General features: G+C 43.2%; 1 protein-coding gene across 9 annotated transcripts in view; it reads right to left on the bottom strand.

Annotated features, from left to right (window-relative positions):
* stau2 (staufen double-stranded RNA binding protein 2) overlaps positions 1 to 20742 on the bottom strand; it is a 340608-nt gene that overhangs the window by 118384 nt on the left and 201482 nt on the right. For all 9 annotated transcript variants that reach the window (XR_013498337.1, XR_013498339.1, XR_013498338.1 and 6 more), the window contains 2 exons: positions 10793 to 10924; positions 10562 to 10619 (listed from right to left, as the gene is read on the bottom strand). Coding sequence is in view for 6 of the 9 variants with exons in the window: in XM_078216313.1 (XP_078072439.1) it covers positions 10562 to 10619; positions 10793 to 10924 (190 nt within the window). In the remaining 3 variants the exon portion in view is untranslated. The remainder of the gene's footprint in view (positions 1 to 10561; positions 10620 to 10792; positions 10925 to 20742) is intronic.

The raw sequence follows: 20742 nt of genomic DNA on the forward strand, positions 1-20742 counted from the left end.
TCTTCATTGGGCCACTGCAATTAATCCACTTTACATATTTGTCCCTAAATCATTCTCTGTATCCTAGGAGATTGCTAGCAACAAAGTTGATGCACTGAAATAGTGGTCTCAAAAAGACAAACTTAATATGTGAATTTAATTTGTAATCGTCATCTCTGTCTCTTAGCAAGGTAAACAATAGTTTCTACACAAGGGCACGTTTAGAAGAAACATGGTCCTAATGAATGGCGCCTGTGTTAGTATAGTGGTTAGTATCCCTGCCTGTCCTGTGGAGATGCCGGCGTTGGACTGGGGTAAACACGGTAAGAGGTTTAACAACACCAGGTTAAAGTCCACTTTAACCTGGACTTTAACCTGGTGTTGTTAAACCTCTTACTGTGTTTACCCCAGTCCAACGCCGGCATCTCCACATCATGACTACCATCGACACCGCAAACTGCCGGCTCCAAGTAGAGAGGATCTCCAAGAAGATCGCGCATATCGACACAGACATCAAGTTTCTACAAAGATGCAAGAAAGCAGGCAAGATACCGAAAGGACTACGGATCACGAACCCACTCAGGTCAACCTATAACACAGACTATGCTGAGAGACTTTGCCGTCGCACCTCTCTCACCCTCCTCAACCACCTCATACACCAGCTCTACAGCAAACGCCGCAGCCTGGAAACCAAGATAGAATCCATATTCTCAACTTGCGCTCAGGACGCAGACCAGCTGCGAAACTCTGCCAAGCAGACGAGACAAAGGAACTACACCATCTACATGCACACCAAGAACAGGAAACTTGAGAAACTCGGCATCATGGACTTTAACCTGGTGTTGTTAAACCTCTTACTGTGTCCTGTGGAGACCAGGATTCAATTCCCTGACGGGGAGAGGTTTATTTTTGGGCAGCACGGTGGCACAGTGGTTTGCACTGTGCCTCACACTGCCAGGGACCTGGGTTCAATTCTGGCCTCGGATGACTGTCTGTGTGGAGTTTGCACATTCGCTCTGTGTCTGCGTGGGTTTTCTCCGGTTGCTCCTGTTTCCTTTCACACTCCAAAAATGCGCGGGTTAGGTTGATTGGCCATGATAAATTGCCCTTTAGAGTCAGGGGGATTAACAGGGTAAATATGTGGGGTTATGGGGATAGGACGTGGGTGGGATTGCTGTCGGTGCAGGCCTGATGGGTCGAATGGCCTCCTTCTGTACTGTAGGGATTCTATGAACTGCACGCCTCTTTGGCAAATCAGCAAGACACAGATCACTTCCGTAACAAGATAGAAAGAATCTGGGACAACAAAGAATTGTAACATACAAAAAGTGATGTCTGCCTTCTCTACACCAGTGTAACAAAGATATGGCACTATTGTCATCAAAGTCCCAGAAACTTGCCAGATTGACACCAGCTATGGTGCAGAATTTGATTGTAGAGACTTTCATCAGGGATGAAATCCAACCTCATTAATGGGTTCTTCACGGAAATGTGTGTCAGATCATAATCAACCAATGAGCTTATTCAGAAGCAGATCTTTTGGCAAACCGTCAGAAAAAACAGCTGTCAATATTCTATTGCGGGAGTCAAAACAGTCGAGCTGTTTCCCTCGAAGGTTTGCCAATTCATTGGAACAGGAAGTTCCTTCACGCCTTCCCTCTTATATTCAGGATCACACACAAGATCCGACTGAAATAAACCACATTTGTTTGAATATCCCTTTCACTAGCCAAGGAAAAGCTGGATTGCAGTTTTACTGACTTTAAGTATCAATGAACCCTTTCACATCCTGTAGAGATGATGTGTCCTGCATAGTACAGCAACTCACGGACCCTACAAATGATAGCCTTACTGTTGAATAGATTTTAACTTTGATCACAAAAAACAAATGCAGGCTAAGACGCAGTTAATAGTTTTTTAGTATAACATAGGATGTCTACTTTAAAAGTCTACAATTTCAAATACGAATATACTGTTTTGATTGTAATCAATAACAAAGCTAGTTTTCCAGATGATCCACATTAAATATCTGCATTTCGAGATGAAATAATTCAAGTGTCTTAGGTCCATGCTGTGTCCATCCTCCGGTCCCTAAGGGTTGTGAAATAAAAGCTTTGAGCTTTTCTGTCATAAGTATCAAACAAAATAGAAACATTGAAGCTTACAGAATTATTGTATCATGGAATGGTTGCAGTAGAGAGGGAGGCCATTCAGTCCATTGTTTCTATGCTAGTTCCCTGCAAGAACAACTTAGCTATTCCTTCTTCCCTGCCTTTTCCCTGTAACCCTTCAAATGGCTTCTCTTCAGATAATTATCCAATTCTCCTTTGTGGGCCACAATTGATCCTTCCTCCACCACTCTTAGATAGTGCATTCCAGATCTTAAACACTCACTGCATAAAAACATTTTTCCTCATTTTGCCTTTGGTTCTTTTGCCAATCATCTTAAATTGGTGTTCTTAGGTTCTCAACCCTTCTGCCATTCTTGTAATATTTTCTTGCACCCTCTTTAATCTGCATCCCTTCATATCTTTCATAAATGTGGTCCCCAGAATTGGATACAATACTCCAGTTGAGGCCGAGTCAGTGTTTTATAAAAGTTCATTTGGATTATCTACCAATTAGCATTCTTGAGAAAGTCACTCTGCAGAATTTCATGTGAAGACTTCTCCACCAGTCACTCTCATTCACGCTGATGATAAAATAAGTTCCAGTCATCTACCACTGAATATTTGCAAGCACTGGGGGCAGCAGCAGCTCAAGTAACTGTTGAAATGTTGAAGAGCTTTATAGCAAAAGGTATTTTTTTCTGAACTCTCCTACCCATATCCATTTGAATATGTAGGAAAACTAGTAAAATAAGTCTATGTCAGCAGTGTGAAATGGGTTCACAGCAAACTGGCAGTCTGACATACACTGTGCCAGGTTTTATTTTACATTGACCTCAGAGATATTGCCAAAATGTTTAATTCAACAATTAAGTGAAAGTTACAGTGAGACAAGGAAATGAGTCTCCAAAAAGTGTTTGAACCATCATTCTGTGAATGTCAGTGGAAAGATGTAATGAAATATTAAATAAAGGTGCAACGAAATATTACCTGTCCATTTACAATGAGCCTGCCTCATGCTCCTGGCACGGACCAACTTTACCCCCACATTTCCGTTTTCTGGGAGAGTGAATATTTAAAAGCAGAGCAGAACTGTCATAGATAAATTTCTGGTTTTAACTGAGGTGAGAGTCAGGGTGGGAAAACAAACCATTGCCGGGGTGGATCACTAATTTAAATATTTTAATGAGGCTTCGTGCCTCAGACTTGTTCTGTGTTTCAGCTGTAACACTTGTTGGTTGTTATTCTTCAGGCCTCAGGAAACCTGGTGCTAAAAGAAAGTGAAAGATGCTGAATGGAAAAGATTAGTGTTTTGCAGCACTTCTTGTGGCCCAGGAGGAGCACCCTGCTTTCCCTCTGCAGCCCAAGTTAACTTGTTAACCTCCCCAGCAATTGGACCACTACCTCCCTCCCTGCCCATGACTGGATGCTCTCCCAAAGTTCTCCACGGCCCATGATTTCCTCACAGCCGTGCCATGTCCTTCACAGGTCCCCGCAATCTTCTCACGTCCCCAAACAATCTCCCCCCTCCCTGACTTGTCTAGGCTTACAAAAATATGCTCTGCACATAGAGTTTTATCTACTTGGAATGCATTTCTTGGGAAGAAAGAAAAAGTAGATAACAGCTAAAAGGTTTGCAATGTGGCAAATAAATTTCTACAGGGATACAAAGTGATTTTAAGATCAAATTATTGGATATTCATATAGTTTTTGGAGAAAACTATTCCTAATTCTTCCTGGAACATATCCTACCTGAAGATTTCCTCCTGAAGTAGCAATAACAATTGAATTTTGTACAAAACAATTGAATATTATGTTAAGCTGAAAATTATATTATGCCAATATTTAATACTGTATTTTACATGTTCTGCTTTGCTATTCCTTTCCTTTTTAATCTTGAAACCATCCTGCACTGGGTGCCTTCCAAAGATAAAAAGACCAGAAACCTCCAAGCATGTGATTCACATCAGCTTGTTTGATGTGGTTGCCCTTGATTTTCCTCCTCCCTGGTAACTGACATATTTGACCCTGATATGATCTTCTGACCACATATCTACGCCATTACTAAGACTACTTATTTCCACCTCTGTAATAGTGCATGACTCCACATCTGCCTCAGCCCATCTGCTGATGAAACCCTCATTTATGCCTTTATTACCTCTAGATTTGACTACTCCAATGCACTCCTAGCCAGTTTCCCCAATCTACCTTCTGAGGTATTCAAAACCATGATAGGTCTGGACAGAGTAGATGGGGAGAAACTGTTCTCACTGGTGAAGGAATCGAGAACCAGACGGCACAGATATAAGGTCGTTGGCAAAAGAAGTAATGGCGTCAGGAGGGAAAACTTTTTCACGCAGCATATTGGTAGAATCTGGAATGCACTGCCTGAGAGTGAGATGGAGGTAGGATCAATTGAGGATTTGAAAAATGAATTAGATCATTACCTGAAAAGGAAAGATTTGCAGGGCTCCAGAGAAATGACAAGGCAGTGCCACTAGTTGAATTGTTCCATTCGAGGGTCAGCAGGATCCATGTGATGGTCCGAATGGCCTCCTCCTGTGCTGTAACCATTCTCTGCAGCCTGCATCCTAACTCACACAAAGTCCCATACACCTATCATTGATCTACATTGGCTCCTGGTTAAGCAATGCCTTGATCTAATAATTCTCAATCTTGTTTACAAATCCCTCCCTGGCTTTGCCCTTCTGCATTCCTGTTATCTCCTCCAGTCCGACAACCCTACAAGATATCTGCCTCTAATTTTTGCTTCTCTTGAGCATCTTGGATTTTGATTATGGCCTGACTAGTGGCCATCAGCTGCCAAAATTTTAAAATTCTGGATTTCCATCCATAGATCTCTTCGCCTCTCCAACTCAGCCTCCTCCTTTAAGATGCTCCTTAACAATTAGATCGTTGACCAAGCTTACGGTTTCTGCCCTAATTCTTAGCTTGGGTCATGCTTCTGTGAAGTGACTTTCTATGTTTTACTGCACTAAAGGTGCTATTTAAATACAAGTTGTTAATGTTGATTTTGATCACACACTTTGTAGAACTATGTAGCCTCCATAGGCGCCTTTATATTACATTGTTGGATTTGGACAGCAGGACCTTCCATCTCTATATTTCCCACCAAGCAATGGGCAGAACTGAAGCTTACAAGACAACCTGATGAACTCAAAAAGATGAACTCAAAAAATGTACGTCTCCTCTGCCACTAGAACAAGGCAATTTGAACAGTTTGTTTCCAACTGTAGCTAATGTCAACAGAACCACAAGTTTGCTGTCAGCTGCAGTTTTTGAAACATAAAAGCACCTTGACTGATGACCCAGTTGAGACAGAAAATACATCATGTGTGAAATTGCAATGACCAACCTCTTAATAAATGACTATGAGTGAAAACTGTTCTCACTTAACTTAAATCACGTACACAAGTCTGAACAGAATGTATTGTTCAGCTTTCTGTACACTAAGAAATTACAGTCCTTGAGGCTGAACAAATTGTGCAGAAGACATGTGTTATTAGATTTGTACTGATTCTAACTAGGGCGTGCTTCATTATGATACTGGGTTAAATAAAACAGAAAATATTCCATTCCCATCACCAACCTGAATTCCCTTCCAGACATCCTTTGATGAATGCCCTCTAAACGCTTCAATTGCTTGAATTGGCAAACTGCCTCTGTCAGGTGGGCAGCAGTACCCGCACACCCTGAATGATAATATACCAGTGGTGGGAACATACCGGCAGACTGGCATGCCAGCTGGTAGTGTAAATTTGCCAGCACATCCTCCTTTGGTCCTACCCTATCATCCTCATGAAAATTCAGCCCATCAGATGCCATCTGGAATTTTCTATCTGGCAGGCTTCTGTCTGAGGCCGAACCCGACAGATGAATGGAGGCAGTTCCCTAAGGTAATAAACCAGGGGGCTAGCAAAGTCACTTTTAATTTTCCTATTCCCTCACTCCCACCCAGTAGCGACATTGCCAGAGGGCCAGAACTGCAGTCACAAGTCATCCTGTGGAGCAATTTCACTTCCATGATGAAGGCCTGACAGTTGTGGTTACCTTTTACTTTTAAACTTTTAATAGTTTTCAGAGGCTGTCTCCATCACCAATTTTTACAGATGTGCCATAGAAAGCATCCTTTCCGGAGGTATCACAGCTTGGTGTAGCTCTACTCTGTCCAAGACCGCAAGAAACTACAATGGATTGTGAACGTAGCCCAGTCCATCACGCTAACCTGCCTCCCATCCATTAGCTCTGTCTACACTTCCTGCTGCCTCAGCAAAGCAGCCAGCATAATCAAGGACTCCACACACCCCGGACATACTCCCTTCCACCTTCTTCTGTCGGGAAAAAGATACAAAAGTCTGAGATCTCATACCAACCGACTCAAGAACAGCTTCTACCCTGCTGCCATCAGACTTTTGAATGGACCTACCTTATAGTAAGTTGATCTTTCTCTACACCCTAGTTACGACTGTAACACTACATTCTGCACCTTCTCCTTTCCTTCTCCCCTATATATTCTATGAATGGCATGCTTTATCCGTATAGAGCGCAAGAAACAATACTTTTCATTGTATACCAATACATGTGACAACAATAAATCAAATAAAATCAAATCGAATCTTGAGGTGCTCTCCAGTTCTCCGAACTACATTGGCAGTGTCACCTCTCCCGATGGGGCTGCGGGCTGCCCAGGCCTTTGGGTGGTCCAATTGGTTCTCCCCTCTATGAATCCCACCCAACGCCTTCAAAATCTCCTTAAGGTTCCTGTGATTGGTTCCCAACCACATTTCGTCCCAATGGCATGATCAGGGAATGAAAACCTGGCTCAGCTTTTATTGCATCCCACAAACACCGAGGGCTGAGTTCAGAAAAAATACCAGTGGGAGTGGAGACATGACTGAAATTATTCCTGAGGAGGTGAGAACATTTTCGGAGGAAATATATAAATTGATTCAAACAGTAATGCCCATTGTTGCCCAGGTGAGTGTGAATACTAAATGATGTTGGAAGTGAAGTTTTTCTCTAGGCAACGATGAGATAATCTTAGAGTGATGACATGTATATGTTAAACAATTGTTACCTAGCAACAATTAAAAAAGTAGCAATCTTATCAATCAGGCTAACATCAGAAACCACACAGCAAGGTTGAATTTCTGTTGCCTTGACATCGCTCCAAGGTTTTCTTTTCAAAAGGATAACATACAAAGTTAGTTTTATGATTCTGAGTCACTTCACTTGAAAATAGTGAATCATGTTGCGACTCGGTTCTACAGGAGGCTGCAGTCCTCTATGTCTCGCAACAGAGGCCATTCTTCATGAGTGAATTCATAATTAAGGTTATTTGTACCGTGTGGGTATCACAATACAGCTTGATCTTATGTTCACAGGATGATCACACATGCACCTTTTCCATCTGGGATAGCACTAAGAAATGGGAATCCTGTCTGATCTTTTCCTTTCCCTACTGAGGAAATAGCAGTGAAGCCAATGAAAATCTTGTTACATTTATCCCTGTTGAGGTCAGCTAACAGAACAGGGATTAATCCTGTTTTGCATGCCTCAGAACACGTGCTACGCTTATGCACTGAATCATCAGGAGGACTTGAGATAACATATTTTTTCATAGCTCCAGTTAGCAGCATTTATGAAGACTGATAGTTTTACAGGATAAAATAGTGTCATCACTGGCAATGAATGAAAATAATTTGCAGAATGAAAATAATTTGCATAAACTGGCAACTTTAACATTCATTTCTGTTTCATGATATTTTCAGTTCAACAGTAAGTATTTATATAATCAGACAAAATGGACACTGGGCTGCATAAGTGCAGGCTCAATTTCAGCACACCATGACTGGAAATTGAAACAGCTGTGATGGAAGATGAAAGGCAGAGGACTGGAATCTGAGGCAGGACTGCCAACCACTTTGTTGACACTGGCGTGGAAGTCCTTCTTGATGCAATGAGGGTGAGTGGGGAAGTCCACCCACTCAACCAAGTATTGAGATGCAGAAAACATTTGCAGCTGAAATGCTGTCAGCAGGAATTAGGTTTAGAGCCGGAAAAGGTTCAGTCCATTTAGTTGCTTGAGCAAGGTAAGTGCAACACAAGGCCTTCATGACATGCCTCTAGGTATTCAACCTCCAGCAGACAAACCGGCTGAGGAGCCCGAGAGCAGATATTGCTCTTGAACATGAAAGGAACTTGTGCCCAGTGTACCTTCTGATCCTGCAACAAGTTTCAGAGCCTAGCGGTATTGAGCACTTTTCAGAGCTGATACGTGCAGCTTCCTATGTGGATGAGATACCGGTTTTGGTTACAGAGGCCATCGGTGCCTTATCACTTTTTTTCTGGCAGGAAAAAAGAAGCTTAGGATACCCGAGAAAGGGATGCCAGGAGAAAGTGTGCTCCATCTGCTCTTCTGAATGACCACAGAGTTTGTCAGGTGTCTCCCAGGACCAAGTCAGAGAAGGTGAGATGGGCATTCATGTGGAGAAGAGAACGAGTGGAGCATACTCCTCCCCATCAAACAGCAGGAGTGATTGAGAGGTTATGAGGCAGCTATGGCAGTCTCTTTTGAAGATGGAGGACTAAAACAGCCTTGCTCAGCTGGCTGCTGATGTGGAGCCTCAGGAGTCATTTGGATTGAAGGCTCTACTTAGAACAACAGCACACATATGTTCCCACATGTCAGACTTCCCAGAATAAGTACATGTTTATGGATTGAGAATGGAGGAGTCTAATCACCTAATGTGCATGACCCTAATTCAGGATTTTGAACACGAGTGCCTTCATTGAGAGACTGGCCTACCTCATGAAGATCCACATGCGACAGCATTCTGAGTGGATTCAGGAACGGCACACTGGCAAGTACAGAATGCATGCCAAATTCTGTGGTCTTGGCAGATCAGTACTGCTGATGGCACAGAGATGTTAGGAGGAGATACAGTTTGGCCCCAGCTGCTATTCCCCTCAAGTCAGCCACAATGCCACCCATGGACTGAGTCAATCACCAAGGAGGTTTATGGTGCTAGCACTCATGGGGCAATATCATCATCATTGGGCTTCTTGGACTCTCTGACTGAGAGACCATCTATGCAACTGAGTTCAGTGACAGAGGCTGCCCTGCATTGTGGCTGGTACAGCCCCTGGACGATACTCCAATGGCACCTCCAAAACAATATGTCTGCTGCAGGCAGAGACAAGTGAGAAGGTTGCCTCTACTTCATCTGAGGCCTTAAGGGAGCATTAGAAGTGACTGAGGTTTATTCCACCTCTAAATGTTAACTTGTTTTACTTTTTGAATATCATGTAAATATTGACACGTGAGCTTCCAATCTTTGTTGGTGACATTGTAAAGAAGGCAGAGATGGTAATGGAAAGCAAGGGTCCTTAGAGGCGGACAGTGAAACATATGGACAGACATGGATCACTCATTGACGGAAAAGGTGATCTGTTCCAGCTAAAATTCTGCAGCCTCACCCACCAACCACCACCCTGGTGATATCTTAAAATCTTGTCCAATATGTTGGACTAGTTACTGAACCCAACAGAGTGAGATAAGAAAATTATAAAAACACGGAAATTAATTGATATCATAGATAGATATTAATAGATTATTAATACTTTTAGGAAGTTCAGGATCGCAGAGGGAGGAGCCAAGGCCCAGGTCACGGAGTTTGGAGATGTATTTCGTAGGAATAATGGCACTGAGACTGAGTAAACCAAATTTGTAGTAATAGTGTGGCGAATATGTTCTTTGGAGATACAAAATAGTTTTCTACATCAGTATGTTGAAGAACAAACTAGGGAACAGACTATTTTAAATATTGTATTGGGCAATGGGAAAGGATTAATCAATAATTTAGTAGTAAAGGAATTTCTAAGTAATAGATCATAATATGATAAAATTTATATCGAGTTTGAGGTGATTTAGTAAAGTCCAAAACTAGGCTCTTAAATCTGAACAAAGCAAACTTCATAGGTACAAGGGATGAGTTCTCTTAGGTAGTTTAGGAAATTAAATTAAAAGATATATGATGCTAGATAAACAATGGCAAACATTTAAATAATTCATTCATAATTTTCAACAATTATTTATTCTGTTGATGGCTTTTCAAATCTGCTCCAACATTCACTAAGAACACAACTAATCTACTACCTCAATGCTACCTTCTCATGCTATTCCCATTTCCATTCATTTCATTAGCATCAAAAATCTATCAATTTCTCTCTTGAATATACACAATGATTTTAAGCACCCACATCCTTCTAACCCTAACCCCAAACCTTTGAATGAAGAAATTTCTTCTCACCTCAGTCCTTAGTGGGTGACCCCTTATTAGCATAATTAAAAGATTTGAACCATGCAAATGACAATGAAGCTGCAAATGGAATTTGACAATAAATAAAACAGGTATTTTGTTTTGTACATTTCAAGTGTGAAAACTACTCACTACTACTTGGCTGATCTGCAAAAGTCACCTTCCGTCCATCCCAGCCCTTTTCAACTGGCTGTAATGTTGAAACAAAAATATAAATACAAAGTACCATTTTTATGATTAAATACCGGTCAAAAATCTAAAAACAAAAATAAATATGTGATAACATATTTAATAGTCAATGTATTTTATGTCTTTATTCCTTAACAGTTAAATTAAAGAAGTGAAATTCAAATTCAAATTTACCCTCTCCTGTGGATTTTGAGTAGGGATTGATGCTTTGTAGCCAAGCTGCAGCAACATGGCTTCTGCAGCATTTCGCTTTGCAACTTTCTTGTTCGGACCTGTTCCTGTGGCCATCTCAGTCCCCACCTTGACCTAATAAACAAAACAGCAATTACACATGTAATTGTTTGACAACTTCAGGCCAACAAATGAATGATCGATATAGTTGACTTATGAATAGATACCCATTGAGGCATCCAAATGTTTTCCTTTCTATATATCTAATAAGGTAATCAGATACATTTTCATATCAATAAGTAAGCAGAAAGAATATTTAATCAGAGCCTTCTTCAAAGTCCATTGAAATCCTTTTGTGAAGAAAGTGCAGTTATAAGTGGTTTTATTAGCAGTTCACAAAGAACCCAAGCTGTAATGAGAAGAAAACTATGTACAATTAAATAAAGTAATTTAAAAATGAAATACTTAATTCAAACAAGACTAAAAGCTTTAGTTTATTTTCCTTTTCAACCCTTGCTCTGATGATGCATGCTGCCCAGGCTTTTCAGACTGGACTCTGTTGGACAGAAAAAGTCCTGTTGAGAACTGAACTGTTGCATTACAGAGCAAGTCTTATTCTATGTTCAATTGTACTGTACCAAAAAACCTTATCAGCAAAATAACCTACCTTTACAAAGGATTACATAGGATATATGGAACAAAACCAGCCATTCGGCACAACCAGTCCATGCCGGTATTTATGCTTTACACAACCATAGACCCATAGAATGCCTCCAGTGCAGATGGAAGCCATTCGGCCCATTGAGTCTGCACCAACTCTCCAACCATCTTACCCAGGCCTCATGAAACCCCGCACATTTACCATGGCTAATCCATCTAACCTACACATCTTTAGACACGAAGGGGCAATTTAACATGGCCAATCCACCTAATCTGCACAACTTCGGCCTGTAAGAGGGAACTGGAGCACCAGGAGGAAATCCACGCAGACATGGGGAGAACATGCAAACTTCACACAGACTGTAATCCAAGGCCAGCATTGAACCTGGGTTCCTGGCGCTGTGGAGCAGCAGTACTAACCACTGTGCCACCGTGTCACCCCGTCCTGCCTCCTCTTTTCTTTCCTCATCTGAATCCATCATAGTCTCAATCCCCATATTTCTCAGGTGCTTATCTAGCTTCCCCTTAAATACATCCATGCAATTCACTCCTGCCACTCCCTGTGGCAATGAATTCCACATTCTTCTCACTTGTAGGGTAAAGAAGTTGCTCTTGTGTACCCTATTGGATTTCTTGTTGACTATCTAGTTAAACTCTTCACCAGAAGACTAAACAGTCTCTCCATACCCACTCTTTCAAAACCTTTCATAAATTAAAAATACCTCAACTGAATCACCCCTCAGCCTTCTTTTTTTCAAGAGAAAAGAGACACAGGCCTGAATTTCTGCTTCCTAATCAGGGGTGCACAGTTGAGAAAATTCCCAGTTCCACAAATCCGACTCAAAGGAAAATGCCCAGACAGTTGGATATTTGTTCAGGGGCAGTGGGTGTTAACTCAAGTCAGTCCCACTGCCCTTGGAAAGAATCCAGAGGCAGCCACAGGAACTGCCGGGTGCGGAAGTAGGCTGTGAAAGGATCACTTTGGTGATCCTGGACTTTGTCAAATCAAAAATCAGCCCTCCAGTATTCACCCCTCACAATCCTACACCCTCCCCATGCTCCAACCAGGCCACTTCATGACTCCAACCCACCCTTCATACCAATCTATGGCCCTCGACACATCCACATGGCTCTTTATAGCCCCTATACCAATTTAATGCTAAGTCATGCCAGCCCATGTCTCCCACCCTTTGTGCTTACATCCTCTAGGCCAACTCATCCAGTATCCACCATGAAATAGTAGACACAGTGGTGGTCATCAAAGGTTCTATAGACTTTGGAACAATTCCTACAAATTGGAGAGAAGCTAATGTAAAATGGAAGTAAAGAGAAAACAGGGAATTATAGGCCAGTCAGCCTGACGTCAGTTGTGGAGAAAAATCTAGCATCCATTATAAAAGATTTAATGGCAGAGCAGTTGGGAAACAGTGGCAGGATCAAACACTCAGCATGGATTTTCGAAAGAAAAGTCATATTTGACAAATCTACTGGAATTCTGCGAGGAGGTAACTAGTAGACTTGATGAGGGGGAGCCAGTGGATGTGATTTATTTGGACATTTGAAGACTTTTGACAAGGTCACACATAAGAGATTAGCATGTAAAGTTAAAGTGCATGGGATCTGGGTAGTGTATTGAGATGGACAGAAAACTAGTTGGCAGACAGGAAACAAAAAGTAGGGATAAACTGGTGTTTTTCCAAGTGGCAGGCAGTGACTAGTGGGGTAACGCAGGGATCAGTGCTAGGACCCCAGCTATTCACAATATATATTAATGATTTAGGTGAGGGAACTAAAGGTAATATCTCCAAATTTTCAGATGACACAAAGCTGGATGGGAGGGTGAGCTGTGAGGAGGCTGCAGAGGTGCTTCAGTTGATTTGCACAAGTTGAGTGAGTTGGAAAATGAACGGCAGATGCAGTATGTGGCTAAATATGAGGTTATCCACTTTGGTAGCAAAAACAGGAAGGCAGATTATTATCTGAATGGCTATATGTTGAGAGAGGGGTACAACAGTCACTGAAAGTAAGCATGCAGGTGCAGCAGGTGGTGAGGAAGGCAAATAGTATGCTGGCCTTCATAGCCAGAGAATTTGAATGCAGCAAGAGGGATGTCTTGCTGCAGTTATACAGGGTCTTGGTGAGACCACACCTGGAATAGTGTGTGCAGTTTTGATCTTCTTGTCTGAGGAAGGGCGTTCTCACTATGGAGGGAGAGCAGAGAAGGTTTACCAGGCTGATTCCTAGGATGGGGGACTGACATATGAGGAGAGATTGAGTCAGTTAGGGTTATATTCACTGGAGTTTAGAAGCATCAGGGGGGATCTCATAGAAACCTATAAAATTCTAACAGGACTAGACAGGGTGGCTGAAGGAAGGATGTTCCTGATGGTTGGGAGTCCAGAACCAAGGGTCATTGTCTGAGGATACGGGTAGACCATTTAGGATTGAGAGGAGGAGAAATTTCTTCACCCAGAGTGTGGTGAGCCTATATTCTCTACCACAGAAAGCAGTTGGGACCAAAACATTGTTTGTTTTCAAAGAGTTAGAGAGAGCTCTTGGGGCTGAGGGATCAAAGGATATGTTGGGAAAGCAGAAACAGATTACTCAGTTGGAGTCATGATCATAATGAATGGCAGAACCAAATGGTCTACCCCTGCTCCTAGTTTTCATGTTCCATCCACTTTTAATGTACATTCATGTACACTTTTAACAATCCCAAAGGGTACCCTACCACTCCGAAACATTTAAAGCCCACAAGTAGTGTTTGGGAAATCCCAGGTATGAAAATTGGATCTGTTTGATGCCACCTGGACTCAGACATGTGCAGCTTCTTCTATGAACTATGGATATGCAAAGAACAATGACCTCACACCCACCAACCCCTGCTTCGCAGTGAAAATAGTGGGTGCTGGATTTGGGGGCAAGACTTCAGGAATTGGGTCTCTGTGGTGCCATTTTGCCTAAGCTAGAGATCCATCCTGTGTCTTAATGATAATTTAGGATCCAGTCTGTGCATACTTTGCTGATATGTCGACCCAAATATTTCTGGTATCATCCTCTAAATTCTGCATCCTCTCCAGTGTCTCATTATCCTTTTTTATAATATGGACCAGAATGATATTTAGAACTCTATAAATGTAGTCTAACCAAGGTTTTGATACAGCTTTTGCATATCTTCCCTTATTCTCAATTCTATCCCTCTTGAAATAAAGCCTGTAGCTTGTAGCATTGTTTTGTTATTTGATGCAATGCATCGCTCACACACTGCAGTTGCCATATGCTAATCAATGTTCTGGGGATGCAGCATGGTGCATATAACCCCAGTGATTGATGTTGATATTTCCATAAAGTCAGACAATGCTGATTCACATAGTGCTGGCCTGATGTGGAATAAAAGTCCGACATGTGTATGGGAATAGCAGTACATTCTGACCACGATAATCTATAACTTTCTCTTTTTCTTATAAAGCCTAACAGGAATGCTAAGTTAGAAACGGTGACCTTAATTTTTTCCATAGGCCTATTCTACACACTTATTGGTCATTTGTAGCTAACATGTAGCATTGAGCTAGCACATTCAATTATTGTTAGATTTTAGAATACATTGTCTGAAAGTGTGATTGAAGCAGATTAAATGGTAATTTTCAAAAGGGAATTGGATATATTGTTTTAAGATAAACATTTGAAGGGCTGTGGGAAAAGATCAGGGTATGTGATAGTTCCCACAGCATAGAGAACCATATGCCCTCCTATGGTGTAAAATGCTATGATTCTGTGGCAGGATTTTCCAGCCCTGCCGTGGTGGGTTCCCCCACAGGAGATGCAGTGAGCCATTCAAATGTCTGTTGACTGAAAATTCCAGCCATAGTTCCAGTTCCTTACAGGCATGCTGCAATTATAACCTTCTGGGATAGTGCTATACAATGGCACAGAGGACAATCTTCCCCTCAAGCATCTAATGCAACATTACTTCCACTTCAGTTATCAAACAGGAAATTGGATGCTTGGCTACTTTTTCATTTGCTTGTAAACGCATGCCTGCATCCATGGTTTTCTTTCCTATTCATCTGCCACTTTGACCTCTCCCCCTTCAAGTGGACAAAGGCTCTTGATGTGTTGAGATGTCCCCCGAGCCTTTGCAACAGCTTTCAAAACTTCTGACGCACCCAACCAAGTGCCCATTTTTCTGCCACTCGGTTCAAAGGCAATTAAGAGTGGGTCTTGCAAGCAACACCCACATCCCGAGAAAGAATAAAGAAATTATCAGAATGATAGCTGCAAATTTGCATTGCAGTTGCGCTCATGAACTGGCTTTATAAGATTGTATACAAACGTCACACTTCCACCTGAATCATCATAAATTATCTGGGCCTAAACTGAGCTCCTCGTTTGCTGTGTGGAGAAAAAGGGCTGAATTTTGTGCAGTTGGCAGGAGTCTTGCCGCTGGAGCAAAAAGTGAGAGGTAACCCCACTTAGGCCGGTGGTGGGACAGGGAGAGGCATACTGCTTGTGACAAACAATTAAGACTGCAACCCACTCCCAAGAGGTAGCAACTACTGAGGCTGCAACATCAGGGAGAGGGCTCCCCAATGATTGGGCATCCTCGAAGAAGGCAAGCAGGCAATTGAGAAGGGAGACCTGTGCAGAGGAGCAGATGGTAGTCATGAGGTGGAGATGCCGGCGTTGGACTGGGGTAAGCACAGTAAGAAGTCTCACAACACCAGGTTAAAGTCCAACAGGTTTATTTGGTAGCAAATACCATAAGCTTTCGGAGCAACCCAGAGACCACTCCATCTGACGAAGGAGCATTGCTCCGAAAGCTTATGGTATTTGCTACCAAATAAGAACATAAGAACATAAGAACATAAGAAATAGGAGCAGGAGTAGGCCATCCAGCCCCTCGAGCCTGCCCCGCCATTCAATAAGATCATGGCTGATCTGACGTGGATCAGTACCACTTACCCGCCTGATCCCCATAACCCTTAATTCCCTTACCGATCAGGAATCCATCCATCCGCGCTTTAAACATATTCAGCGAGGTAGCCTCCACCACCTCAGTGGGCAGAGAATTCCAGAGATTCACCACCCTCTGGGAGAAGAAGTTCCTCCTCAACTCTGTCTTAAACCGACCCCCCTTTATTTTGAGGCTGTGTCCTCTAGTTTTAACTTCCTTACTAAGTGGAAAGAATCTCTCCGCCTCCACCCTATCCAGCCCCCGCATTATCTTATAAGTCTCCATAAGATCCCCCCTCATCCTTCTAAACTCCAACGAGTACAAACCCAATCTCCTCAGCCTCTCCTCATAATCCAAACCCCTCATCTCCGGTATCAACCTGGTGAACCTTCTCTGCACTCCCTCCAATGCCAATATATCCTTCCTCATATAAGGGGACCAATACTGCACACAGTATTCCAGCTGCGGCCTCACCAATGCCCTGTACAGGTGCATCAAGACATCCCTGCTTTTATATTCTATCCCCTTCGCAATATAGGCCAACATCCCATTTGCCTTCTTGATCACCTGTTGTACCTGCAGACTGGGCTTTTGCGTCTCATGCACAAGGACCCCCAGGTCCCTTTGCACGGTAGCATGTTTTAATTTGTTTCCATTGAGATAGTAATCCCATTTGTTATTATTTCCTCCAAAGTGTATAACCTCGCATTTCTCAACGTTATACTCCATTTGCCATATCCTCGCCCACTCACTCAGCCTGTCCAAATCTCTCTGCAGATCTTCTCCGTCCTCCACACGATTCACTTTTCCACTTATCTTTGTGTCGTCTGCAAACTTCGTTACCCTACACTCCGTCCCCTCCTCCAGATCATCTATATAAATGGTAAATAGTTGCGGCCCGAGTACCGATCCCTGCGGCACGCCACTAGTTACCTTCCTCCAACCGGAAAAACACCCATTTATTCCGACTCTTTGCTTCCTGTCGGATAGCCAGTCCCCAATCCACTTTAACACACTACCCCCAACTCCGTGTGCCCTAATCTTCTTCAGTAGCCTTTTATGGGGCACCTTATCAAACGCCTTTTGGAAATCCAAAAACACCGCATCCACCGGTTCTCCTCCATCAACCGCCCTAGTCACATCTTCATAAAAATCCAACATGTTCGTCAAGCACGACTTTCCCCTCATGAATCCATGCTGCGTCTGATTGATCGAACCATTTCTATCCAGATGCCCTGCTATCTCCTCTTTAATAATGGATTCCAGCATTTTCCCTACTACAGACGTTAAGCTGACCGGCCTATAGTTACCCGCCTTTTGTCTCCTTCCTTTTTTAAACAGCGGCGTAACATTAGCCGTTTTCCAATCAACCGGCACTACCCCAGAATGCAACGAGTTTTGATAAATAATCACTAACGCATCCACTATTACCTCTGACATTTCTTTCAATACCCTGGGATGCATTCCATCCGGACCCGGGGACTTGTCCACCTTCAGTCCCATTAGTCTACCCAGCACTGCCTCTCTGGTTACATTAATTGTATTAAGTATTTCTCCTGCTGCCAACCCTCTATCGTTAATATTTGGCAAACTATTTGTGTCCTCCACCGTGAAGACCGACACAAAAAACTTATTTAAAGACTCAGCCATATCCTCATTTCCCACTATTAACTCCCCCCTCTCGTCCTCCAAGGGTCCAACATTCACTCTAGCCACTCTATTCCTTTTTATATATTTATAAAAACTTTTACTATCATTTTTTATATTAATTGCTAGCCTAGCTTCATAGTCTATCCTTCCTTTCTTTATCGCTTTCTTAGTCTCTCTTTGTTGTTTCTTAAATTTTTCCCAATCACTTGTTTCTCCACTATTTTTGGCCACTCTGTACGCAGCTGTTTTTATTTTAATACTCTCCTTTATTTCCTTCGTTATCCACGGCTGGTTCTCCCTTTTCTTACAATCCTTGTTTTTTGCTGGAATATATTTTTGCTGAGAACTGAAAAGGATCTCCTTAAAAATCCTCCACTGTTCCTCAGCTATCCTACCTGCCAGCCTGCTCTCCCAGTCTACCTTAGCCAATTCATCCCTCATCCTATCATATTTCCCTCTGTTCAAACAGAGGACACTGGTTTGGGACCAAACTTTCTCCTCTTCCATCTGAATCAGAAATTCGACCATATTGTGGTCACTAGACCCAAGAGGGTCCTTCACAATAAGATCCTTAATTCTACCTACCTCGTTACACAATACCAGATCCAAAATAGCTCGTTCCCTCGTCGGTTCCGTAACATGCTGTTCAAGGAAACTATCCCGACAGCATTCTAAGAACTCTTCCTCCATTCCACCCTTACCGACTTGAGTCTGCCAGTCAATGTGCATGTTGAAGTCCCCCATGATTATTGCCGTTCCGTTTTTACACGCATCCCTTATCTGCTTGTTTATAGCCCTCCCCACCTCAACATTATTATTTGGGGGCCTATATACCACACCTACTAGTGTCTTTCTCCCTCTACTATTCCTCATCTCTACCCATAACGATTCCACGTTTTGTTCCTCAGAGCCTATGTCATCCCTCAGTACTACCCTGATATTATCTCTTATTAATAGCGCGACCCCACCACCTTTTCCTTCCTGTCTATTCTTCCTAAACGCCTGATACCCCTGGATATTCATCTCCCAGTCCTGGTCACCTTTCAGCCACGTTTCTGTAATGGCCACTAGATCGTACCCACTCGTGCTGATTTGCACCATCAACTCATATACCTTGTTCCGAATGCTTCGTGCATTCAGGCAAAGTGTCCTTATTCCAGCTTTTATCTGGACCCGCTTTGATGAGTCGCGAACACCCTCTCCCTCTACTCCCTTATCTAAATTACCGCCTTCATTCATTTGCACCCTCTCCTCTACCATTAATTTTGTAATTCCCCTTACCCCTGCATCCTCCACCCCATCAATTAGTTCCTTGATCCTAGTCAACTCTTCTAGCTCCCCTCCCCCCAACCTATCTAGTTTAAATTCTCCCCAGTAACTTTAGCCAACCTACCGGCCAGGATATTGGTCCCCGTGTGATTCAAGTTCCACCCGTTTTTTGTATACAGATCACCCCTGCCCCTAAAGAGGTCCCAATGGTCCAGGAACCTGAATCCCTGCCCCCTGCACCAGTCCCTCAGCCACACATTCATCTTCCACCTCACTCCATTCCTGCCCTCACCTTCCCGTGGCACAGGCAGTAATCCTGAGATTACTACCTTTGCTTTCCTCTTTCTCAGCTGTCTCCCTAATTCCCTGTACTCCCTTTTCATGACCCCTTCTCCCTTCCTACCCACATCAGCGGTACCAATATGTACCGCTACCTCAGGCTCCTCTCCCTCCCACCTCAGGATTTCCGGGACGCGACTAGCGACATCCTGGATCCCGGCCCCAGGGAGGCAGACCACCATGCGAGAATCCCGCCTACCTCCGCAGAAACGCCTGTCTGTCCCCTTCACCATCGAGTCCCCGATTAATACCGCCTTCCTCCTCTTTTCCTTAGCCCTCTGAGTTACAGGGCTGGACTCCACTGCGGAGACACGGCCACTGCTGCTTCCCCAGGCGGGCTGTCCCCCCCAGCAGTACTCAAGCAGGAGTACTTGTTGTGCAGGGGCAAATCCACTGGGGTGCTCTCAACCACCCTAGCCTTACCCTTCCTGGCCATCACCCACTTGGCCTCCTCCCGTTGCCCTGGTGTGACCACCTGATGATAGCTCTTGTCTATCACCTCCTCATTCTCCCTCATCAGCCTAAGATCCTCGAGCTGCAGTTCCAGCTCCCTAACACGGTCCCTCAGGAACCGCAGCTCGACACACCCCTCACAGATGTGGATGTCCGGGAGGCCAGATGCCTGTTGGACTTTAACCTGGTGTTGTGAGACTTCTTACAGAGGAGCAGAAGCAGAGACCCAACTATCCATGATAGATCTATCAAAATTATTGCCTTCACATTTTGTTCCCCCTACTCTATTCTCACCAAACTGTTGGCCACCCACCCTCTTCAAATTCGCCATGATCACTCATTTCCTCCAAAAATCCACCTTTGACCTCTCTGCCCTTGCAAACTACTGCCCTACTTCCAACCCCTCTTTCCTCTCCAAAATCCATGAACATGTTGCCACCTCCCAAATTCATTCCCATCTTTTCTGGAATTCCATGTTTGAAACAATCCAAACAGATTTACCGCACTGTCATAATATTGTAACAGCCCTCATCTAGGTCACAAATGACATTCTATGTTACTGTTAGTGTGTTAAAATATCCCAATGCATCCTCTTCAATCTATCTGCAGCCTTTGACACATTGGCAGA

The sequence above is a fragment of the Mustelus asterias genome, chromosome 7 (assembly GCF_964213995.1).
Source record: "Mustelus asterias chromosome 7, sMusAst1.hap1.1, whole genome shotgun sequence".
Taxonomy (NCBI): Eukaryota; Metazoa; Chordata; class Chondrichthyes; order Carcharhiniformes; family Triakidae; genus Mustelus; species Mustelus asterias.